The sequence below is a fragment of the Barbatula barbatula genome (assembly GCF_947034865.1).
Source record: "Barbatula barbatula genome assembly, chromosome: 11".
NCBI lineage: Eukaryota > Metazoa > Chordata > Actinopteri > Cypriniformes > Nemacheilidae > Barbatula > Barbatula barbatula.
The window spans coordinates 13,666,163-13,691,966 of record NC_136774.1 but is presented as its reverse complement, the minus strand read 5'-3'; the positions used below and the strand labels follow the sequence as shown (position 1 = coordinate 13,691,966).

At 36.5% G+C, this 25,804-nt stretch overlaps 3 protein-coding genes across 7 annotated transcripts in view; 2 read left to right on the top strand and 1 right to left on the bottom strand.

The window, feature by feature from the left end:
• dock8 (dedicator of cytokinesis 8) overlaps positions 1–5,664 on the bottom strand; it is a 33,138-nt gene extending 27,474 nt beyond the window's left edge. Inside the window, exon 1 of one of the 2 annotated variants that reach the window (XM_079466659.1) lies at positions 5,529–5,664. In XM_079466659.1, the coding sequence (XP_079322785.1) occupies positions 5,529–5,581 (53 nt within the window). In that variant the 5' untranslated portion in view covers positions 5,582–5,664. Of the gene's footprint in view, positions 1–2,033; positions 2,069–5,528 lie in introns of those variants that run through there. The other variant, XM_079466660.1, reaches the window with a different exon arrangement.
• A 4-nt stretch (positions 5,665–5,668) lies between these two features.
• On the top strand, positions 5,669–24,118 carry cbwd (COBW domain containing). 4 transcript variants are annotated; one of them, XM_079466662.1, is made up of 17 exons: positions 5,669–5,913; positions 6,452–6,557; positions 9,072–9,198; positions 9,322–9,408; positions 9,742–9,838; positions 10,560–10,651; positions 12,902–12,961; positions 13,046–13,083; positions 15,305–15,351; positions 16,389–16,475; positions 16,731–16,775; positions 17,650–17,706; positions 18,366–18,417; positions 19,131–19,199; positions 19,664–19,729; positions 20,270–20,399; positions 20,611–21,299. In XM_079466662.1, the coding sequence occupies exons 3-17, from the start codon at positions 9,099–9,101 to the stop codon at positions 20,682–20,684; spliced, it is 1,101 nt and encodes a 366-aa protein (XP_079322788.1). In that variant the 5' UTR covers positions 5,669–5,913; positions 6,452–6,557; positions 9,072–9,098; the 3' UTR covers positions 20,685–21,299. The 4 variants fall into 4 exon arrangements, with proteins under 4 accessions (XP_079322788.1, XP_079322790.1, XP_079322791.1 ...); XM_079466664.1 differs by lacking the exons at positions 5,669–5,913; positions 6,452–6,557 and adding exons at positions 8,589–8,752; positions 22,763–24,118 and having other exon boundaries at positions 20,611–20,722; XM_079466665.1 differs by lacking the exons at positions 5,669–5,913; positions 6,452–6,557 and adding exons at positions 8,627–8,752; positions 22,766–24,118 and having other exon boundaries at positions 20,611–20,722.
• foxd5 (forkhead box D5) lies at positions 22,952–23,932 on the top strand (the record flags this gene model as incomplete). The annotated part of the gene is made up of 1 exon (XM_079468126.1): positions 22,952–23,932. One exon carries the CDS (start codon positions 22,952–22,954, stop codon positions 23,930–23,932), a length of 981 nt encoding a protein of 326 aa, XP_079324252.1.
• Positions 24,119–25,804: the final 1,686 nt, after the last annotated feature.

Here is a 25,804-nt window from a genome sequence, read left to right as displayed (position 1 = left end):
TTAAACAAATACAGCCATTAAGAGAACTCGGTCTCTAAAACTATTTTCAGTTTTTCCTGAGTTTACTATTTCTAGGTATGCGTTTAAGTAAATTATATTTAAAAAATCATTCTGTGACAACATTTCTCCCAAATGTAAATTTTTATTTGCAGTATTTGCAGGTTACTGAAATGGAACCAAAAATGGTCAAAATAGCAAAAAGGATGCAATGTTTGCAGATCTTCAATACTGCAACGGTTAAAAATGTATTAATTAAATCAGTTAAAAAAACGAATATTTCATGCAATAATTTGTTTTTCATATCATGGAATATATCTTTCACATTCTCTGTCTTTCACGTATATGTCATTCCTAAGGTTAGTTTTTGTTCAAATTCAACAGACACTAAACTGGAAGAATTTTTTGATACTTTAAACAATAGACGTGTCAGAAATCGACCACCTTGCTCTTTATATGTTTTGTATCAGTATCACAAAACACTATATTGGAACCCACAATATTTGCATGATCAGCCCAGCTTTTTCAGGCTGCTATCATTCCAAAGTTTCCCATGATTGTTTATGTGGCAGTATATTTCATATATACACTATAATCAATGATCACGTTCTAGTACTTTTTTTATGTCTATTCAAATGTCAACAACGTAAAGTGTGATACCTCTCTGCCAAAGGAGCATAACGAATTCTTTGGTAAGTACATCAACAAAGCTTTCTACACACATTATTCAGCACGCTGTGTGATTTCTGAATGAACCGTTAAATCATGTAGACGCTATGATCAAATGTTTTCCGCAAACACTCAATCGATTGTGCTGTGTATGTGTGTGTGTGTGTGTGTGTGTGTGTGTGTGTGTAACACAGCTGCACCTGTGTGTCTCCCAAATACATTAGGAAAGGCAGAAATAAAAATCTGGCAGACAGTGGTCCAGATCCTCCTTATCATTATTATTTTTAGTTAAGTAACAAATCTTAATTTCCCTCCAGATATGTGCAACAACTAAATGAGGCAAACATTGTGAATTCTTTTAGTTTCACACCTAATTCACTTCAGTCACATTCCCACAGGGCCTCAGCCAACAATTCCCACAATGCAGGCTGTTTTCTTCGCAGTTCTCGCATTGATATTAGCAGAACGATTCGGCTCAGAAGCGGAAAGCTATTGAGACGCCAGCCCTCCAGGCCGCGGCACAACAGAGTGCTATTGTGCACCCAGTTATCAAAAGCCTAAGAAAAATGGGTCACCAGCCATATTGGGGTGTTGCTTCCCCCCAAACTCATTGGGTGCCCCAATATGCTGATTACATTATGCTTCAGAGCACAAAAAAACCTGCAACAATAACACAGATTATTAAAAATGGTGTAGCATCTGTTGTTGATTTCTAAACAAAGCACATATGAACTTGAGAATATCTTTTAAAAGCAGTTGATTTCTTGAACTGTTTTTATTTGTCACTGGTTTTCTAGAAAAGTTTATAAAAAGAGGCACAAAGACACATCATAAACAACTTTATAAGGTCAAGTCAGATGAGACGGAATGCTAATTCTCTATGCCACAGGGCACAGACCAAAATAAATTATACCATGCAAAAAAACATTTCTACACACTGAGACAAAGACAGCATAACTATTCAGCTGCACAGAGTATGAAGCACACAGTTTATAACAGTTCAAAAAAGTTCATGTGAAGTAAAGGTCAAATTACAACATCTTACACACACACCGTGCATCATTATGCAAGATGTTATGCAAGATGAAATGCCACAAAAATAAGCTACCTGACTTTTAACAACAAACACATCCCAGGATTGTTCTAAGGGACACTGCATTTGTCCCTTATGGCAAAACCAGACAAACAAATTTACCGCAACGTGTTCTACATCTATTAACAAGGCCACTATTAAGACAATTCAATTAAACATGAAAGCCTATGATGGGTGTGGACCTCAGTTCATGGCCCCAAAAATGTTGTAGTCTTAACCGCTCTGAATGTAATGTTCATCACAATAAAACAGCTTCAACTTTGGATTTTCTTACCATGGATTGTGGTAATAACACAGGGTGCTGACAGATGAGTCTCTTTTTACCCTATGGGTTTCTATTCTCTTCGACAGGAGCTGTTATTGTACAGGAAAAACACACAAGAAATGAAAGAAGCTTACACTCTCTGAACATGCTTCTTTTTTCTGGTTTCGTTACAGACTTTGATGATATGAATAAATGCTTGGAAAGCACTTTGAAATGCAATATGATGAAAAACAAGTGAAAATTCTGTCATCAATTACTTCAAACCTGTATGACTCTCTGTCTTCTGCAGAACACAAAAGATATTTTGAAGAAAGTTGGTAACCGAACAGCACTGGTCCCCATTCACTTCTATTGTACGGACACAAAACCAATGAGGGAGCCAGTTATCAACATTATTCAAAATATCTGCTTTTGTGTTCTACGGAGGAGGGTGAACATTTTGGGTGTTATTTTGGGTGAACAGTCTCTTTAAAAGTCACCAAATCAAAATAAAGAAATTTGTTGGATATTGGAATATTGAATTGTTTATTGCATTGTATGATTTATCAATGCAGGCCAATATTTTATTTGTAGTAATGTGCCCTCATAATCGCTCAGAAAAATCTCAAAACGTACTTCCGCTCTGAAATTGTGCATACAATTGAAATGAATGGGAACCGCCATTGTGCGGTGAACAACGTTCTTCAATATGTTTTGTGTTCTGCACAAGGTGACTAGAGGGTGAGTAAATGATGACAGAATTTTCTTATTTGCGTGAACTATACCTTTAACGTTTTGTCAATGATTTCTGAATGCGATGCCTACATGATCCAATCAATTTCGGTAAAAAATACAAACCCGGACATCTATTCTTCTCATTTGATATTCATCTAACTTGGAAATACATCAAACTACATAAGTCAGTCCAGGCTTCTGGTGGGCAGGAACTTTAAAAAGTGAACGGGGAGCTTAGGGGAATTAGAAACCAACAATTTCAGCAAGAAATCCTGCCAAAAACTAAGTAAAAGGGGGTAAGTGATGACAGAATTTAGTTTTTGGGTGAGCTATCCCTTAAAAAGTTATGGATCCATGAACTGCCGTGACACATACGAAAACATTCCTAAGATAGTGGACTATGATCTTCTTAACTGTGGCAGGCGCGCATAATTGTGGGTCAGGGTGTGAAAATCCATTGCATTTGAATGAAACCTTCTTTGAAGGTCAACCTCAGCTGCAGATAATCAAAATTAAAGAACAATTCTCGTGATACGTCCGAGTGCTTCCCTTGACTTTCAACCCTTAAGCTGCTTTCACATTATAGCGTCTGTCCTAACACTTCTCATAGTCAATCATTTCTGTGTGGGCCTGTAAATTCAAATGATTCCGAAAGGATGAAGTACGTCAGAAAGACATACACAAGGACAAACCGACTCATAACAGCCCTTCTTCAGTACAACACACAGCTGTGTGCATACAACTTTTGTGAATGCCTCATTAATGCAAATATATGTGCGGCCACAAAAAATAGGAAGGGACTGGAGCAGCGTAGACCTGCAGGAGAAATATGCAGCGTTTGCGCTGACGTTCTCCTTTTTTCAAAGCTGTCTGCAAGAGGCAGCACGAGTTCAGTGGTTGTGCAATACAAAGAGCTGCAGCAACAGCAAGTATCGGTCCCGGGTGACACAGGCTGGACAGTTTGCAGTTTACGGGCCACTTTCAGAATGATTTGGGAATTTTGGTGCTTCCATCCTCAGTGCAGATAAGTTCAGTGTTGAACATTCTAGATCATCCATTTTTATATCTGTCTGATTCTCCTTAATTGTCAATGAGTCACACCCAATTTCCTTCTGTGTCCTTGTAAAAAGGAAGTGAAACAATGATTGTAAAATACTTAATAATAGTTGGCCAATAATGTTTTGAGACCAGAAGTATATATGCAAACACCACACGTTTTAACAAAGGCCATACATTCTACATGCACTGCAGGTTTCAGCTCGTAAAAATCAAAGCTCTTAAAGTGATAGTTCACCTAAAAATGAACATTCATCCTATACTCACATTCTTGTCATTTCAAAGCTTTCATTCTTCTGCCGTACACATAAGAAGTTATTTTAAAGGATGTTGGTTACCGAGCAATGGCGGTACCCATTCGCTACTATTGTATGGAAACCAAACCAGTGCAAGTGAATGGGTACGGACGTTGTTCGGTTACCAACATTCTTCAAAATATCTTCTTTTGTGTTCTCCAGTAGAATGGAAGTCATAAAGTTTTGAAATGACAAGGTGGTGAGTAAATGATGCCAAAATTTACATTTTTAAGTGAACTATCACTTTAATACTGTTGTGTGCTCATTGCATAAGGAAACATTAGAAGACGCCTAAAATACATTTTTCTCCTGTGGCGTTAGACAACACTTGACCATGAGCAATCTACGCAACAATGATGACAGATTCCTTATTAACTTGAAGTTAACTCCAATTTAACCTAGCAATTGATTAACTCAGTCAATGCAAGTCCAGAATCTTGACCAAAGCTTTGACCACTTTAGAAGGGTCCTGAGACTTAGAAGCACAAAATCGTCCGATACAAACCATCGGCAAATTTAGTGTGCTCTACGGTTAAGGCAAACTGTAATGCTCGGCAAACTAAATACTTCATAATCCCACAAAACGACATGATTTAGATTAGCCAATTTAGTATCCATTGTGAAGCAAAGGCGTGAAGATTTACTCCAAAGCACAAATTCCATGATATGCCCTAAAAATAGTGCAACGATGCATATGACTGTTGTACGAATGAATGGAGCATTGTGTGTGCCCGTGTGACATAAACTCACAAGTTATAATACGGATCATTGCCGCACTCCCTTCTTTCACAACATCCATATATTCATTTCCTCAACACCTGGTATGACAACGAACAGGAACAGAAACTTCCACTTTAGCTTGACACCCAACAGAGGTCATAATAAGAGAGGGGATTTGCAGAGGAAATGATCAAGTGGACTACATTTAGCGTTGGACGGATGTGAATAAAACTTCCTCTAAATTGCCTTGCATCATTCTTTCTTTTATACCCAATAGATATGCATGCCAATTTCTCCACCCTTATAAAGAACCAAATGTGTTTGAGCTGTATAACTTACAAATCTGTCTACTGTGACATGTTTCCATTTAAACTGTGGTTATGAAGTCCCCTGCCAACTACATTTTCACACAATGAACACAACAACAAATGGGACACTGCTTGTTTGACAATGCTGCGTTCCCTTTAACTCGTCCAAGTACGTTTGCAAATAAGATTTCGAGACTTTAAAGTCTGATGTCAGCACTCAGCACGTACACACGCATTCGCGATACCGATGTTAATACCCCAAACGCGTAGCTGCCCGCTCTGGAATTCACTCAAACTCCCTCAAAAATTGAGACAGCATTGCCCACAGACAGATCCATAACTGTGCTCAGATGACCTGGGATCGGCCAGTGGATGTGCTGTGAGCTCCAGCCAAAGCAAAAGTAGATTACCTGTTGATTTTGAGAGCGAAAGCTCTTCGATCTGATGCCGGCAGAGAAGCCATGCGAGTTAAAATCACTCCACGCGGAGCTGCGGAGACTCACTCGAGCTCAGCCGGGATGATCGCAGATGACATCGCAAGCCTCATCTTCGCCGTATCAGTAGTTCGCTGGGCGGAAACTTCCGCATTTAACTTTAACCCAAACAGAGTGGACACACGAGAGAGAGAGAGAGAGAGAGAGAGAGAGAGAGAGAGAGAGAGAGAGAGAGAGAGAGAGAGAGAGAGAGAGAGAGAGAGAGAGAGAGAGCTTAACAATGTTGTGCAGATTAAAGGGTGAGTTTCCGTGATAAGCCATTCAGATAGGTGAACGAAGATCCAGAAATGACGCAAAACTGGTATGTAGAAGTGAAGCGCATCACATTTTTCATCTATGGTTTCACACTCATATGTTGTAATTGAGTCTTCATATAGTAAATAAGCAATCTGTGTTGATAAACATTTTTTGTTGGCTTTGGTAAATAATATTCAGAATTGTAAGCTTTTGACACTTCATAGAGTATTTTATTACAATCCACAACGTACTGTAAACAGATATATTAGATAACAGGGCCCCCTCTTGGCCACCAATGTCGTTGCCTCAGCAAAACGAAGGTGTGTTGTCCAATCACCAGAAAGCGAAGAATTAATCAAACATGCTTGATAGATTATTATAATATTAGTTAAATGAACATATTCATTTCATTTACTTTCAAAACATCAAAATGTAAAGCATGGTCGCTTGTGCCCGTGACAAAGCCATCGATGCTGTTAAATCTCATCTCACTAAGGGTGACAAAGTGTGAAGATTGATCATTTTAGCAGACGTTTATGATACAAAATAACAGGACTGCACACAGGTTTGTAAAGCTATAATCACTTTATTATCATCAACAGAAACGGGAGGACAATGAATCTGTTGAGTCTTCTGTAGGAACCCCTTTCCAGAGGTGACCGGAATAGATAAGTCATCTTAAACTACAAGAACATATTAAACTACAAGGTCAGCAGACAAATCCTCCTCCTTTATGAGTGACTCAGCTGCTCGGAATGGGACGCAAGGTTCATGATGGTTGTAATGCTCAATATGTCATTCTTTAAACAACATTATAGAGTACATGAATACAAAAGCTCTATTCGAGTGTTATGATGATTTTAATTATATATTGATGAATAACTGTTGCTCTAAACCCACACAAGAACATTTGGGTCATTCTGTGTCTACTCTGTGTCCTGGCTTAAATGTTGATCATTCTTTTCATTGAGCAATACTTTAAGAAGAAAGCCAAAAAATTAATTGAAATGGATGAGCGCATATATCGATATTTTATTGCTCCATTGCAATTTATCATTTAGCTATATATCTAATTAATAAATTAAATGAAATTTATCGTCTCCAGTGGCACAAAGTAAGCATTTTCAATTTATGGCTATAGGGAAGTTGAGCTTCTACTGTAGCGGTGCTGCATATTGACAAATGTCTCAAAGCGAATGCGTTTTATCGTTACCATCAGCACTGAGCAGAATATTGGGAAGGTATTGTAAGCCACAATTTACTCACCATCATGCCGTTACAAATCGTCTATGTCGAGCGAAAAACTACTCCATATTTGATCCTTTTTTTCATAAATCATTACTATTACATTTACATTTAGTCATTAAGCAGACGCTTTTATCCAAAGCAACTTACAAAGAGTTCAGGGAGCAATAAGCGATGTCATGCAGGAGCAATAATACAAAAGGTGCTAATACAAAGTTACTAGTTTCAACTAAAGCTAGACCACCACCTGCTAAGAGAAAGAGAGAGGGTTAGTGTACATGAAATCTTTTTTTTTAGCTTCTATTACTCGCCCTTTATGTCTGCCTGTGGGTTTTGAACATTTTTAACCAATAAATATCTTATGAATAAACCTTGAAACTCTATTAGATCATAAATCAATCCAGCCACTGTTGTAAATGAAGTACCGCACACATTTTAAAGCATCTCTCTGTCATAAACGTGAATTCTTTTAGTATGCGATGCAAGTGTTAAATGTTCGGTGGTTTCTCGACAAACACTATATATACATTAAAGACTAATGTTTTATGTATTATATGTCTAGAATTTTGTCGCAAAAGTGTATAAGTTCATTTGTATGGCTTACATTTTTTTGAATAAATCTTTTAGTTCTAATAATTCTTAATAATTAAATTAAACATAATGTAACTCTATTCCAAATTACAACCCTTTGACTTTGAGGTTCAGAATGAGCACGAAGGGACTTGTTTTACTGGCATCAGCACAGAAACACTGCAAAAAATGACATTCTTCCTGACCATTTTCATCTTATTTTCTAGTAAAACTATTGTAAACTTCTAAAATGACAATACATTACGATATTTAGTCTTGTTTTATGAAAGAAAATAGAACCAGGTTTATGTTTAAAACAAAATAAATTAATTTGTCAATTAAAAAGGTACTGGCAAACCCGCTGCAAAACTACAGCAAAGATTTACAGTGTACCCCAGCTCCAAAATATATTTGACCATGCCATCCCATTAAACCTTGAATTATTCATTTAAAGAAGTCTGTCTCAAATTATTGTCAGTGCTGCTGGTTCAACAATGTAATGATACAGTAAATATCAAGATTATAAGAAACGTGTGTAATACATACCTCACTTCTGAAGCTGCGTCTACAGCCAATCGGCTCACTGCATCCAAAGAGCAGATTCTTGGGGCCATGAGCGAATGATCTGTTCCCGCCAGTTCTTTAAAATGTGCATTTTGGGACGGTTTTGATGACTGTTAAAATAAGAGACGTTTTTATTATTGGTAATGCACAATGAACAAGTGCTAAAAAAATTATTTGTATTTAGCCGATTCTTACCTCAGCCGAGCGATTATTCTGAGAAACTCGTTCGGGTTTTCTATCAGGATTTCCTATTTTTAAAACATACAAAAAATCAGTTTCAGGCTTCAGCACAGTTAAAACATTTTGTTACGTAAACAGTCACATGCTTATTTCTGATGTGTGTCAACCGTTTTGTGTCACAAACGGAACTTTTATAGCAGGTCGACGGGGGGAAGTCGGACCGTAATGACAGATACACCGAGCACGACGCTCATATTGCAGGTTTGCAATATCAACTCCGCAGCTCATATTGTCAGTCATGTTCTAACGGATCTCTTAATCTAAGGGCTCGTATTCCTTTAAGTGTGAGTTGTTTCCATACATTTTGTGTGTGTAATGTGCAGTGCCTTCAGCTGTCTAGTGGTAGGAGTCACACAGCCACAGCGAAGAAGGCACAAGTGTTCAGAGCAGTGCTGTCAAACACAGCTTGTCTACCTTGATCGACTACGATGTCTTCTGGACCTTGTCCGCATTGCTTACCTCTTTTATGACATATCGCTTATTGCTCCCCGAACTCTTTGTAAATCGCGCTTTGTATAAAAGCGTCTTAAATGACTAAATGTAAATGAATATACCGTGTAATGAATACAGTCACTTACCTTAAACCAAGTTTCTGTATTTTAGGACACTTTGTTTAAATAGGTCTTCTTAATGGAGGAAGAAGATGAATGTCCCGAGTTAGTGCCCATAAAGGAGAAGAATATCGGACCAACGGCTCAGATTCCTGTCACGATCATCACTGGATACTTGGGTACCTCACCTCTCCTGCATCATCATTCAGTTGTTGTTTTAATGCTAACGTTTTATTTATTTATAGGAAACTACGCTGTATATAGTGTATAAATAAATATATTGTATTTCTCTTCTTACACAGGTGCTGGGAAGACCACGCTTTTAAACTACATATTAACAGAGCAGCATAATAAACGCATAGCTGTTATACTCAATGAATTCGGTGAAGGTAAGAGAACATCCCTTTAATAGAGATCAGACGGTCCTAATGGATTGCACTGTCTATCATGACCAGAGGAGGGCAGCATTATCTGAACGTTTTAATTAGTGCATGATCAGAGTACGACTTCACCCTTTTCTTGTGATCTTACTTTTTGACTTAATGTACTTCCTCGTTTTTTTATCAAATTGACCATCCTATACATACATTTCCTTTCCCTGTTTGCCCTTGCTGATTGTCATTTCCCCAAATTGTAAAAAGACAAAGTTTTTCGAGACATTTTCAAATGACAGACATTGTGTTTTTGGGGCGGCGTTGATCTGGTGCTGTGTTTTTCTGCAGGCAGTGCTTTGGAGAAATCTCTAGCTGTGAGTCAAGCAGGAGAGCTTTATGAAGAGTGGCTGGAGCTGCGAAACGGCTGCCTCTGCTGCTCCGTAAAGTATGTTTATGTTTCCAATCATATATAGTTTTGTATGTACATTGCATGCATGTATTGATTATTACTCAAATCTGCAAACACACATACAAATGCATATTTATAAACTAGGGCTGTCACGATTTTTAACTAATCCTCTCGCCATGGTTTCACATTCTATCTCTATAGAAGACACTTTAGCGTACATTGTAACTAAAGCATGGTAATACTTGTAAAATGTAACAACACAATCACTTTAAAAAAAACTAAAGCATATACCATAAAAACAACATGCAGTATTATTGAAGCTAATCTTCGTGTTCATTAATATAGAAGGAACATTTTAGTCTTGCAAGTGAAAAGAAGACTAGAAGCATTTCTATAACTGATTATTAATAGTGGCTTCAATTCACTCTTGGTCAATTTACTTTATTTACACCATTTGGCAGTTGTATTATTGACAGGTAAAAAGCCTAAACCTCAAATATGTGATGACCCCATTTTTTTCGATGTATTTCCAAGAAAGAAAATAGTCTTATATTCAGAAAAATATGGTCAGAATCAGAACGGAATCAACAATGTATGAGAACTAAATGTCAAAGATCTAAAACAGACAATATAGCGTCATAATCGCAATGATTTATAAGACAATTAATCATCAGCCAAATTTCAAAATCGTGACAGCCCTAATATAAACATATATACGCGTGTGTCAAAATTAATGAACACGTGTTTTCTTTTTCAGAGACAATGGGTTAAAAGCCATTGAAAATCTAATGGAGAAGAAAGGAAAGTTTGACTACATACTTCTAGAGACCACTGGTTTGGCAGATCCAGGTATTTCACAGAGTATTATATATTGGATATCCCCTATTCTTTATTACCTACATCTCTATGGTTTGCATTGAGTCTAATGTCTTTGTCCATCATAAGGGATCTTTGGAATGACATTTCTTACACAAACCTATTGATAAGATCATTTTAGATTAATCTCCATTAGGGCATGATGGATTAAAAAAAGTGTCAGCAACAGATTTTTTTATTCCATATAATGTGGGTGTGAGTGAGTGAGTGAGTGAGTGAGTGAGTGAGTGAGTGAGTGAGTGAGTGAGTGAGTGAGTGAGTGAGTGAGTGAGTGAGTGTTTCTAACTCATGCATCTCTGCAGTTGAGACATGTGAGAAGAAGCTTACATCTATTAATAAAAGAGATGCGACATCTGTAGTGTGAACATGGTTTGGGTTTCTAGATACATAAGATCAGAACTATATTGTGGTATTTGTTAACGCAAAATAATCCCCATTAGTTTAGTTGTATTAGTAACGTTGTATTTTTATGACATTGCAAGCTATGTATGTCAGACATGTTTTTGCTCTATAGGAAGCAAAACAAAAGTTAACTTGTTTAGCACCTGAGGAAAATAGAAATCAATAAGGGCAGGAGGGGGGGGTCAGCATCTCTGCAGACAGACTGTGTGCTTGAGTGACAGGTGTAAAAGGGCCAGTGCCCGCAGACAACATAGCATCTGGAGCTGACGGGGCCCTTCTTTTCTCATCTGCACTGTCATTGGATGAGACAGACCTGTCACTCCTGAGTGCCTCAGGGGGATAAGCCCCACCCCTTATCCGAAATGTGTTTGTGGGCTGAATGAGTTATGTATCTGATGTCTCTCAGGAACATTGCATTCATTACACTTCTATCAAATATTTATAGTGCTTTCTTATTCTACCCTGACAGTTTGACAAAACTCCATTATGTGAACAAGACGCCCTTAAATTATAACACAGAACTGTGAAATAACTTTTACAAGAAAAGTTGGACAGCATGGAAACAAACAAAATATACCTTGTAGTTGTAATTGTTTAAGGCGCCCATAAAATGTAGTTATGCATTTTGAAGTACATGCCTTCCCAGAACCTGTTCAAGCCATTAAACCTCAGTTTTACTATAGGATGTGCTGAGTAACTTGATAAATACTGCAGAAAAAAGAATATGCTAAACCGAAGCATTAACTTCATGACACACTTGCCAAAGTTAATAAATTGTAAAATGACCCACCCATAAGTATTTTTACTAGTCAAAACTGTATTTTGCATTATTTCTATTGAATATTTTAGGTAATGTTTTAGTAATGTGAAGTGAAGCTTGTATGTTTTTGAGTTAACTTCATGTCATTTGCTTACATTTGGTGCTTTGCGAGTAGGGTTCTTATGATATATTGCATATTGTGACACAAAAAATTATGTAACCTAGAGCTATGGCTATTTAACTATATGTGACCCTGGATCACAAAACCAGTTTTAAGTAGCAAGGGAACATTTTTAGTAAAAGCTAAAAATACATTGTGTGGGTCAAAATTATAGATTTTTCTTTATGCCAAAAATCATTAGGATATTAAATAAAGATTATGTTCCATAAAGATATTTTGTAAATTTTTAACCCAAAATATATAAAAACTTTATTTTTGGAGTGGATGGCCTGCTACAGTGCCTCAGATTAACTACTTCAAAGGCGATATTCTCAATATTTAGATTTTTTGCACCCTTTACTTCCAGAGTTTTACACACTTGTATCTCCACCAGATATTGTCCCATCTTAACAACCCATATATCAATAAAAAGCCTAACTATTCAGCTTTCAATTTCGAAAAATTGACCCATAAGACCCATAAGGTTTTGTTGTCCAGGGTCACATATGATGTATGTTTAATCCTATTTGTTGAATTGCCAAGATGTGACAGGGTCAACATATATAATTATATTAATATACAGTAATATTAATAATAATTTTCAGTTGTATTGACCAGAGACGGACTTGTTTAATTCTTTACAATTTGCATACGGGTTTAGTTACACCCTGAATGTTGTCAATTCTTCAACAGTATAACGCAATGTTGATTTTTTTTGTGTTTTGGATATGAATTGCTTGATTGAATTTTGTTTTATTTTACCTGTTGATCCAAATATTGTTATGATTTTAAATCGTGAAACCAGCATCGTTTGTATCATATTGTATCCTGAGCTTTCACGTTTGGACCCTGATTCTCTATGTGATGTTAAAAAAGTGATTTTGTTCCTTTTTCTTTCAAGGAGCTGTTGCTTCCATGTTCTGGGTTGATGCTGAATTAGGGAGTGATGTTTACCTTGATGGTATGTTCCAAGCGAGTAGTTTCTCTTCTAGCTCATTGACATTTTCCCCTTCAATATGATACAGTGTTCTTGTCCCTCTTGCAGGTATTGTTACTGTCATCGATGCGAAGTACGGAATGCAGGTAAATTGTCAATTCCTATTTAATCACAGTCCAAATGACTTCTGCAGGGTGATATTTTGCTTTCTATACATTAAACCGGTCAGCAAACACAAATACAGACTAAAATACAAAATGCAATAGTAGCTCATACAGTAATGCACACAGAGTTAGGGCAGCTCATTATGGACAAAATCTCTATTAATTTAGCCAGTTTTTAGATCAGGATTATCTAACATGGTTATTCATTAGAATTATTTGGAACTAGAATCAAATGGAAAAATAGATAATAGTTCAAACAAGAATGCATACATTTAAACAATAACATAAAAATTATAAATAAAAATGTTAATTAAAAAAACAATTCTGTGCAATGCCACAAAATGTAAATTCCATAGAATGTGTATGGAATAATTTTTTTGTTTATAAGTATTTGTAATACCAAGTTTTTGTTATATGCCTTGCTGCAAAATATTTCTTTTGACATGAACCGGTTACAATAGATTTAATCTCCTAAAATAAAGACATATAAGGTCTTTGAATGACATATCCCAGTCCAACTGATATATCGCCCCCTTCCTCCCCCGTCCTCTTTACACTTCGGCTGGGAGCAGGACGGTGCTACTGACACCTGGGTAATAGGCTGCAATTTAGCCGGTGTCAGTCCTGGCAACTCAGTCTTTTTATTGCAGAGGTGGCACCTCTTCTTCACCGCAGCCCTCCGGGGTTCCACGAATGCCTGTAGTGGTGAAGACAGATGAGAGCTTGATAGAAACTGAAGAAATAATGGATATCTAGTCCGATCACTGTAATGGGCCTGTCACCCTTTGTTTTTCTCTTATGTCACCTGATGTATTCATACAAGCGATACTTTGGAGACTTGAGGGGAGCTTTGACTTGCAAAGGCATGATCATCAGGTGCCTTCATGTTACTTGAGCTCAGTCATTCAGGCTGACAAGCGTTTGAGATTTGCGCAGACAATGTGGCTGGTTTGACTCTTGGTGCTCCGTGTTATAAGGTATTGAACACAAATCAAGCGAGGACAGGAGACTGATAAAAATTATAGGAAAATAAATTGGATTATCGTTTCCGAAGTTTATATAAAATAGTTTTTTTAGGGGTTTTACTCCATGTTTCTAATATGATATGATTTTAGCAATATTTTCAGGAAAAGAGCTTGACAGAATGGACAGCTGTTGATATGGGCAGAAACAAATGGCGTGTTATGTTGTTTCTGTTTGAACGTTTTAGTGTCATCATCTTTTTCTAATATAGCATGTTGATTCAAAAGTAAATGCTGAAAGGATGAGCAGGGTTCAACAATGTTGAAATGTTTTTAGTATGTGCACATCTGGCACATATATTACGTTAAATGAAAATATGAAACGTTAACATATAAAAATCTTAAATCTTACAAATCTTTATATTTAACAAACATAAATGTGGCAATTTGAACATAATGAAATTATGCTGAGTAACTTTATCATGTCCAAGCGATTTACATCATTTTTTCATGTTAATCCAACTGATTCTTTTTTTCAGTGTAGATGTGATATTTTCTGTCAAAACCTGAAATAAATTCTCAGAGAATTTATTTATTACTAGTATATTGAATCATCTGTTTATATTTTACTAAATTCAATATTTTAGACATCAGAAAAATATCAGTCTATGCATGAGTTTTCCATTTTAAAAGATGAAAATGCGTTATAGATGTGACGAAAAGGATGCACATTTTCAAGAGACAACATAATTTGTAGGATTTCTGTGAATTACAATGTACAAACCAGAAGCAATAATACCCATCAAATGGAGAAGATATGACTCCTCATAGACCAAAACTAGTTATTTAGTTTTTATTCATTTGCCCATCTGTGATGAATAAGGACAGTTATGGATGTGACAATTCAATAACCTGACTATGGAAAACTGTTTTTATGTACTTCATATGGATGTTTAAACCACCAATATCTAACCAATATATATAACCTGACCTATCATTATGTTGAAACACATTTTGACAATTGTTATATTAAAGAATCATAGTTTACCGATGACAACACATCATACAGTCTTTGGGAGTTTATTGCTTTAGGTTTTTATGGGTAATTAATTTGTAGTAGTGTAGTAATGAGTAAATATATTCCTCAGATCTTACTGTCATCTTGTATACAATGTTGTCCTTTTCTTTAAGATTTGTTGTGGCAGTTATTGAGTAATGTAATTTTTGTAACTGTCTTACAGCATATAACAGAGGAGAAGCAAGACGGTCTTGTCAATGAGGCTGCCAGGTAATATATCATTTCATTCCTTAGCACATCGTTGAAAGAAAACAATATAAATTGTAGATCAAACATCTCTACCATTATCCAGAAGACAGATGTTGTCTGACAGACAATGTGTTTTAAAAGTCTGATTATGTCGTCCTTAAATTAGAAGACTTTTTCCAAGCTAGAGCATCTTATGTTTTTCTCTGTAAGCAAATCTCAAATGCGCCTTTTTGTTAAGCGAATAAGAAATAAATATTCCTTATTGACTTAAAAGTCTCTGTAACATTTCCCTTTTCCCATTTTGTTTCCAGTTGATCACATTTTGAATTCCAGAATTTAAACATGATCTCATACTCTTAATCCCTGCTGTGTATTTTTACGAGGGCCTCATGTGTGGTCTTTAAAAATATAGTTTTTACTTTATCTCTATTAAACATTACAGCTGGCTTCTTTCAACACTAATCTTTGTGCAAACATGTATCCGATTCCATCCTAGCTCACTGCACCTCACCTGCTGCAGTCGGGTTGTTGTTTTTGGGCATTGGAGGCATGTCGGAATGCTCACAAGTGTCAGAGGCCGTAAAAACAGCCTCTGCTCTCTGTTTATGTTTTCCTACCACGCAAAATGGTGGCGCCTTTTGAGCATGGCACAAACTATACCACCCACACGCATCTCGACAACAGGCCGGGGGATGGATGTAGCACAACAAAGAGTGTTTACACACTTACTCACGCACACACATTTAGATTCAAAGGGAGAGTGGGACATTGAACACCAAGCAATAAAGAGAGAGAGAATGGAATGAGCTGCTCTTCATCTGTATTGTTCTATTGATGTATTGTCCGACTGTAATCACACATACTTGCGTACGACAACTTAAACACAAATGCCAGCGCACGTAGAGGCGATTTGTTTTTTATGATAAATAATCCATATGTGACACCCAGAGGCGTCGTTCGTCTTTGTCTCAGACACACATGCAGGCATTTAGAAAAGATGGGCAGCATTTTACAGGTGGTTGTGAATGGGCCTGAATGCTAGACTTGTTTTATTGCAGGCAGATAGCTCTCGCTGATCTGACCATCATCAATAAGACCGATCTGGTGAAAGACACTGAGCTAGGACAGCTCAGAGATGCAGTGAGGTGAGTACTCTAGAGGCCTGTTTTCCTATATGTGCATCAATATTTATGTTGCCAAATACTTAAACAATCTCCTTTATCTACGCATAACATCTTAGCAATCACATAACAATGTTTAAAATCACTTAAAACACAGAAGCAGCTGAATAGCAACATCATTGTCTAGCAACCACAAGATCTTGGCTCCCAGTTGTTCAGAAAATTAAGTCATTTTTAGTTGTCTTCAGATCTGTCTATGAGCTCTGTTTTCTCCATTAGATCAATAAATGGCCTTGTAAAGATTTTGGAGACACAGAAATCAAGGTAAGACATTACAGCACATGAGCAAATGCAAATCGAAAACAATTGCGCCTTTATTCTGAATAAAGGACTGTTAAACGATTAATATTTTACATTTATGTGTTTATAAATACAATATTATTATGCACATTACACAGACATATCCAGAATAAAAGTTTTTTTTTTACATAATATATGACGGACCTTTTTCACAAGCCTGTGATGACACATTCAACTGTCATCAGCATCGTATATCCTCCAATTAAGTTCTTCTGCCAATGTGCTTTATGCAAGTCTCTTTCTCAAGAGCAACTAGATTGAATCACAGGGAATCTGTTCACTTCGTTTCAAGACGTCTTATGCATTTGTCAGACGCTTTTATTCAAAGCAACTTACAACAAATTTAAATTATTGACTTGTGCGTTAACTATAGTTCACCCAAAAATAAAATTCAATATTTACATGTGCTCATGTTATTCAAAAACACGTCTATCATTCCCTTTTCTGTGACATCTCAATGTTTTTGGGTCACCAGCATTCTTCAAAATATCTTCTTTTGTGTTGTGCCAACAAAAAGTCATATAGGTTTGGAATAACACGAGGCTGAGTAAAACGTTTTAGTTTTTGTTTTTGTGTGAACTATCCCTCTTCATTACTTGTGGACTTTTTGTCTACTGAAAATGATTTTTAACCATCGTCATTAATCAATATATTAAATAAAAGATTGCATTGGAATTCTCAATCATTAGCCCAGGAATCCGGAGATTTTTTTTATATATTTTGTTTAGTTGATTTCTATAGAAATATATGGATCTTGGTTAGTGTCTGTTTGGTTATCTAAAGGCTTATTCATAATTTGTCATTCATCTGCAGTTAACCATATTTTTCTTTCTCACAGAGTTGATCTGTCTCAAGTATTAGATTTGCATTCTTTTGATACCAAAGATGGAGTACGGTAAGTTATTTTTACAGTGATTCATATATTTGGTTTTCTTCACAGTATTTTGTGTAGCCGACAAGAATCAAACGCTCCATTATCTCATGCTAATTGTGATGACTTACACAAAAAAATGAAGAGTAATTACATTGAGACTGTATAAATGTGAATGGGACGGCCCAGCTGCAGAGGATTATAGCCGATGTCTGCAGTAAAAATACAGAGGGGACAACTCTTTACATGCACTTCCACGCAGACTGCCTTTCAACCCTGACTGTGTCCCATTTGCCCCCCTGAGCCCAGGCTGCTTGTCTGCTATGACCCCCCTCTGGTCTCCTGTGTGGTACTAACAGTCCAGCGAATAATCCACAGAGCCACGTTTGCCCTCCCCGCCGGGTCAGACTCCTCTCACTCGCTCCCTCATACGCTTTCTTCTTCTTTCTTTCCGAATTAAGCTCGGCCTTAATGTTACTTAACCCAAAAAGCTCTTCTGCATCACACCAGCGCCGGGATTAGTGTAGTCAAACGCTTTGAAAGGTTTTAGCTAAGACTATACATCTGTCTGATACATTTGGGTATGTAAGAGGCTGTTGTTTATTGAACATTTTTACATCAATCGGTTACTGGTGTTTTACATTTAAATGTTCCTCAAATCTGCATTGGTTTGTGTTGTGTAGGTTAGCTGAAAAGCTGCAGCTGGTGAGAAGTAATCACACACATCTAGACAAGGTGAAACATGCACATCTAGACATCTTTTGGGAGGAAAGATGATTTTTTCCTTTAAAATGTACAAACTACATTTACATTTGGTCAATCAGCAGACGCTTTTATCCAAAGAGACTTGCAAAGAGTTCAGGCAGCAATAGGGGAAGTGTCATACAGGAGCAATAATACAATAGGTAAAATATGATTTTCTTTTGATAGACCTTATACATGCTTCTGCAAGCTTTCAGTAGAAACCAACTCATTTAATGCTAAATGTTGCTTCTTAGATGCAAACTCTCATATCATTAGATGGGTCACTTTCTCGCATCCACCCGGTCTGTCCCTCCTACCCCCACAGAGTGGAGCTTCACTGCTCTTTTCATGTAAATGAGTCCTGAGTTCTGTTGTTATTCTGAAGGGAAAAAGGAAGTGTGTAACTTTAACACAGATAAACAATGGCTTAAATGTGTGTAAAGTGCCCATGTAACACCTAGAGGAAATTCATTTAAGCGTCAAACTGACACTTTTAAAGATAGGATCATTATAATAAATACAGCAAAAAATATGATTTATTACTTGTTATTTATTACTTCTGATTTGCGGATATAATAAACATTATATCCGCTTGATAATAGGTATAACAGTCTTAATTTCTTTGTTTTGTTTTTTCACGTTATTATGAAATGTGTCCCTTTGGTCATGTGTATATTTTGACTTTGTATTTGTTTTCATTTTAGACTATGCTGACGGTAACCTTTGAAGTACCAGGCAGTATTTCAGAAGAACTATTAAATATATTTATTCAGGTACAAATTAATCGTGTGAAAACATACACATTGACATTCAAAAGTTTAGGGTCACAAACGTGCCTTTTGACCTTCAAGACCTTTTGATCTGAAGTTGTGTGCTTTAATGGCGCAGATTAGTTTTGTAGAAAAATATACTGACAACGACACTTCATTACAAAAATAACATTTTATCAAATAACAATTAAAGCAATTTATAGTGTTGTTTAAAAAGCATCTCAGGATAAATTGATTGATGAAATGCCATTTCTTTAAAATCTAGGTGACTATGTTTAATAATATTTGGGAATTCCATAGTTATTCCATAGTTTTTGTTTCATTATTTTAAAATGTAGAAAAATATATGTAAGTGACCCTTAACTTTTGAACACTAGTGTATAAAGAGCAACACTTTAAAAGTAATTTATTATCAAACCCTTTTTGAGAAAATTTATGAAATAGAAAACCACTTTTCTTTTCAACAGAACCTCCTGTGGGAGAAGTCCATTAAGAATAAAGCAGGATTGCCAATGACAGTTATTCGGCTAAAGGTGAGTAAAACCCTTTTTTACCATGTGAGTAATATGCGTTGTCATCATGCGTTGTCAGTCCTCAAAATTAGTATTGTCTCTGACAATACAACATAGCATTTATTTCACTTAAGTTTCATCACACCTTGAATAGAGAATTTCTTTTCCATTTCCATTTCTTTTCACCAATGAAAATTGTGAAAAGCATTATATAAATTAAATGTTATTTAATAAAATAAGTATACTTAAGACATACTGGGTTAGTGTTAAAGATGACCTGAGTTTGAGTCTGGGCTCAAGTTTTTTCCCTACTGATTCCCTGTCTAAAAAAGGCCAAACTCCCCATAAACCTCCCACATCACTTTGCAAGTTACCTTTCATGTATTACACCTTTTATTTGATTCCATTATGTTTTTGTCCGTTTTTCTCTGCTATTGTCAAGGAATGTTTACTTAATTGATAAAAAGTGTCTCCACAGTCAACATACTGGAGATTGGTTAAAAGCCAAAAAAGTTTCCGTGCTAAGAGAAGTAAATAAGAGATTCTTTTGGGTTGTGGCAGGGGATCATCTCCTTCCAGCAGAAACAGAAGAAGGTGATGTTGCAGGGAGTCCATGAGCTTTATGAGCTCGACGACACTCCAGAATTATGGGCAGATCATGAGCCAAGAATCAACAGACTCATCTTCATAGGTGAGAACAGACATTGAATCTGAAATTAAAAGATTACATACACATGCTCAGGTATACAAGTGCTTCCAGATATTTTGCATGGGATGTCTAAATTGAACCCTGGCAAATCTTTGATTTAATTTTGCAGATTCATATGCCTTTTTCCAACACTCCTGAATGTTGTTATTTATACAGTATTATACAATATTAACTATAACCTTCTTTACTTCAGGTCGAAACCTTGATGGGGAGATTCTGAAGAAAGAGTTCATCTCTGCTGTTTCAAATAATCAAAGCACGGAGTAGATGAAACCCGAAAAATGTTATACAATCTGCTAGTCCAGGTATAGAAATAATATAACGCACTGCAATCTGGATCTCATGTGTTTGGTGCATTCGTGGACCTGGGTTGCAGGCCTGCAACAGCTTAACTTGTGACAAGCATAGCTGTAGTAGATTTTAAATAAAGAAAAAAAAGTAATAGAAGACTGACACATGGTTCTTCTCAGTGTAAACATGAAAGTCATTCATCCATCTGATCAAACAAGCAAGACAAAAATTCATGTATAGAGCACAAATTGTCATTTTTGTGACGGATATGTTGTCACATTTCCAATGTCAATTTGTTTTATTTTGGAAATACAGAAACTGTCTGTATTCCAACAATTTGTCATTATTTACACAATGAATCAGCGTAGAATCATGTCTGTAACTCTTCACATTGTAAAGTGAAAGCCGAAATACCAGTTAAATAAATGTAGTCTTGATTTATTATTCTGCCAACTTTTCTGACATGTTAAATTTCGTGTCTTCCTTACAATGTGAAAGGCATCCTGGTACTACAAACAGCCATTTAACACCCTCTGTCTTTCTGTTTTAAGGTGAAAATGTGGCAATATAACAAGTATTGTGAATATAAGGAATTGTATTCTGTCTTCAATCTCTCACACAAAAAAGAACAAATGAATACTTGTATTCATAGATTAAAGTTAAGTGGTTTATTGTCAGTCAGCAAAACTACAGAAAAACATGTTTTTTTACTAATTTTCATAGAATTATTCCCATTTTTAATGCTTCTCTAAATATAACATAAGAAAATAGCTATTTGTTAACAAGTTAATTCAATATTTAGATTAGATTAGATTCAACTTTATTGTCATTACACATATACAAGTACAGTGTAACGAAATGTAACACCATAGAAATCATGTCCTGCTTAAATATAAGCAAAGCTTGTTTTGTTAGAAGCACTAAGATTCAGTACAAACACTATAACACCAGTTAATGTTCCTGGATTCATATGAATGGCTGTTGTAAATAGTCAAGAGAGGTCTGTGAGTTTACACAACTTTCAAGTAGTCGCAATTCACATGCATCCACTTCCACACCATCCGCAGATGAGGAAGTGAACAGTGGCCACCAAGCCTTTCATTTGCAAGTGAGATGAGCCCAAACAGTTTTAACACATATCCGCGCACAAGCAGGTTTGCTTTGAGGATCGCTGCGCTCATTCATAGCCTCCAATAAAACTCGCCCCTGCCTGTAGCCTAAAGCCGCGCCGTTTCCTATTCGATTCTGATGTTGATAGGCTCGTTTACGCGCATTCTTCATTCAATGCGGGGAGCCGGGCCATGGCCATTTTCATGGTCACACCACCTGCGGGTAACTTGAGGTGACAAACCAAACGAAACCCAGGGGGTATCGGGGGAAAATCGGTCTTTTAAACCAGTAGTTAGGCGTGGTGTGAAAATTCACCAGCGTGCATCTCGGCTCCCACTGCGCTAACCTGCTTCTGAATGAGACTAAAATATAAAAGATGCTTTGAAAATCAACTTTTGTTGAGATTTTTGTATTCCAGTAAATAAGTATGAATTAAATCAATTGCAGATGGGCTGTGCGTAATGATGTGCCTTTAATATTTGTATTACTTTTTGCATTATGTTCCTTATCCGTCAAACCCTGTAATGCAATCGCTATATTATATAGTGTCAAATAAACCCCGGTGTTTAGTCTTTCCAAGACTTTCACGCCCATTTTCGATAAAACAGTTCAGGCACAACATTAGTTCATCTTAATAATATAATTACAAAATGAAACCATGGGCTAAGTAGGGAAATTAAACATCAATTATTATTTTCTGTACAAAATATTAACCGTTCCCTTTATAGAAATGATTGTGTGACATATCTATTAGAACCTAAAACTTAATATCAATATTTTATAAATTATAATCTTCACCAATTAACTAAGACTAAATGTTTTTCTGTTAAATAATGACAATAATACACCAAAAGAGTCCTCTCATATATAGTGTGAGTTCGGTAGTATAAGATACTCTAATGAGATATTTAGCACACGTGCATCTGATATGATTTTGTTTAAAGCAGGTCAAAGCTCCCCACACCTGCTTGACTGTCCCGAATCCCTGCGGTGAAGCTCCACTCCTATTGGTCTGACCATCCGCGGACCAAAAACAGCGTGTGTGGCCCCTCATAAATAGCCCTCATTCCCACAAGTCCTTCCTTAACAAGCACAACTATTCCCAACCAATTCTACACTTGGGGTCCAGAATCATGACCCTTTCCGAGGATTACCAAGACGTCCGAACCTCCATCTCTTCAGAGGAGGATGAAATAGACATCGTTGGAGGAAACCACAGTGACAGAGAATATTTCATGGCTTGCAAGGGCGCAACAGAGATGGCCTCGTCGGACATGGATCATTCAGAGACCGAGTCTTCTGGCGAGAGCGAAAGCAGCTTTTACGCGGAGGCCTCTGCGTCATCCGCCCCGAAGCAAACTTCTGCCGTCAAACCTCCGTATTCCTACATCGCTCTCATAACCATGGCCATCCTCCAGAGTCCGATGAAGAAACTGACTCTCAGCGGCATCTGCGACTTCATCAGCAACAAGTTTCCATACTACAAGGAGAAATTCCCCGCTTGGCAGAACTCCATAAGACACAACTTGTCCCTGAACGACTGCTTTATCAAAATCCCGAGAGAGCCTGGCAACCCGGGAAAGGGGAACTACTGGTCCCTCGACCCCGCATCCGAGGACATGTTTGACAACGGCAGTTTTCTGCGCAGAAGAAAAAGATTCAAAAGAAACCAACCGGAGTTCACCAAAGATGGCCTAATGCTTTACCACCCAACGTTAAATTATCGACCATATGGGCGACCTTACTGCGTTTCTGGGCCAGTGCCATCCCAGGCTAATCCTATTGGATATTTGCCAATGCCCGATGGCATCATGGTGCCACCTCCATATTTTCAATATCAGACTCTTAATATTAAAGTCCAAGAAACCCCAGACATTCCGCAACGGTCTGAACACAAGACGCAGAAGTGTTCGTTCAGCATTGACAGCATCATGGCCAAATCAACAGTTTCTCCCACCAAAAACTCTCATCGTCACCTCTCAACCGACTACAGTTATGTGTTTCCAAGACCAACATCTTGTGTGGCTCCAAGTTTGTTACCTGTGCAAAGGACTCAAATGCTGAAAACAGTTTCTTTCACAGACACATTGAGAATGGCGTATCCTCATTGGTGAACTGTTGTTATCGCTGTCTAAAACGATATTTTTATTTTTAGTATAATACTTCCATTGTAAATTACCCTTATAGTTTTAATGTAAATAAATAAATGAATGATAATATATTTGTCGGAGAAATTGTCTGAAATGCTTAAATTGATGTATTCATATGTCTGTTTAAAATAAACCACCATTATCGAGTGTAAATCACGCGTTCTCGTAATTTTCTAAGTGTCACACTTTTGTAGGCCTACATTTAGTCTGTCCTATACATGATCAGCTCACAATTACAAACGACTATATATTTCATACCATATTTGTGCCCCTTTATTTCTTAACAAGAGTTGATGCATTAACTAACGAGTAATGACGTTTATTAATCCTAATGTCAATACCTGCGAAGATTTCAGATGCAAAAGCCTCCAAGTGCCGTCTGACACTACTGCTATTTATTTTTTCATTTTTATCAGGTTTAAATAAAATGTTATTTCGTATTCATTGTTATTAAAGTGAAATCCTGAACCTAAACTATAGAAGCCTGATGTAAAACACTACTTTTATAATACATTTTCAAACGGCATTTTGAGGCTTTTGCATTTTAAATCCTAATTTGTTCGTGTTAGGTCATTGGGCATATTACTACTATTACTACCATGGTAACAGTTACAACTTTCCCTTTTCGAAAAGTATTTCTAATGCTGAAATCCATTGCTGGAATTTCACTAACACATTTAATAATGTTAACAAAACTTATTGTAAAGCGTTAGCGTTATCATTATATGAATATTTTATGTCAGATAATTTATTAGCTCATTTAAGTTTTTGATCTTCTGGGCCCAGTTTTTCAAAAGTAATCCACTAGGATTTTGGATAACGGATTGGATCAAATCTTGAAAATGTGTTTTTCAAAAGAAAAAACGGATCACATAATCGGATTAGATCACGTAATCCAATCTTGGTTTTGATCCGGATCAAACCTTTAGTTTGGGTTTTTCAGAACTTTTTTGTAGGATTTGGATCACTTCGATCCAAAATATCTGGATTAAACTGATCCCATCAGAAGGGTGGATTCAGCGTGGACTTCATGCCCAAAATATAATGAAAACTTGTATCAAATAATACTATATTTGAATCATGCAGTATTTTACAAGATACCCTATTTATTCATAAGGTTTAAATTTATTTTATTCATCCTTCAGGCTACAGTGATTAGGTATGCTTTAACGTATTCAGCCTTTCGGCCTACAGCAAAGTAGACAGAGTTTGGCCTCATAAAATAATCCTCCAAACAGCTGTCAAAATTGACCAAAAACAATACATTTTATTCTGTCACTAATTGATATATATATATATATATTCATCACAATCGTGAATATATTTTTGTTTTTAGAATATTTATTAGTGATGCAAGTGATTGTTTTTCTTGTTTTTAGTTTTTTTAAAATGTGTGTGTTTTCATTTCAAATAAATTTATATTGACCCCACATTGGCTATTCTACTTGTTGCTCTTTACATATCTATAGTTCTACATTGTGATATCCTATCCTGTTTGAGCACTGGTTATCCAGCACTGGTTATCCAGATTTGGTGATCCTGAAAAGTTCCTATCCGGATCAGATTGATCCAATCCGATGTTGTTTAAAAACTGGCTCCAAAAGTAAAATGGATTACGTGATCACGGATCGCAAAAAAATATTACTAAATCCGGATCAATTTTATCCGGATTAAACCTTTTGAAAAACCGGGCCCTGGTGATTTCCAGGTCAATTTCTGGCCAAGATAAAATAGGTAAAAACTTTATAGTTTGTCATTACTCGATTTAGTCATCGTAAACAGTTAAAGGATTATGCTGTGCATTTCAGTAGCATCGGTTACCACCATTTTTTTATT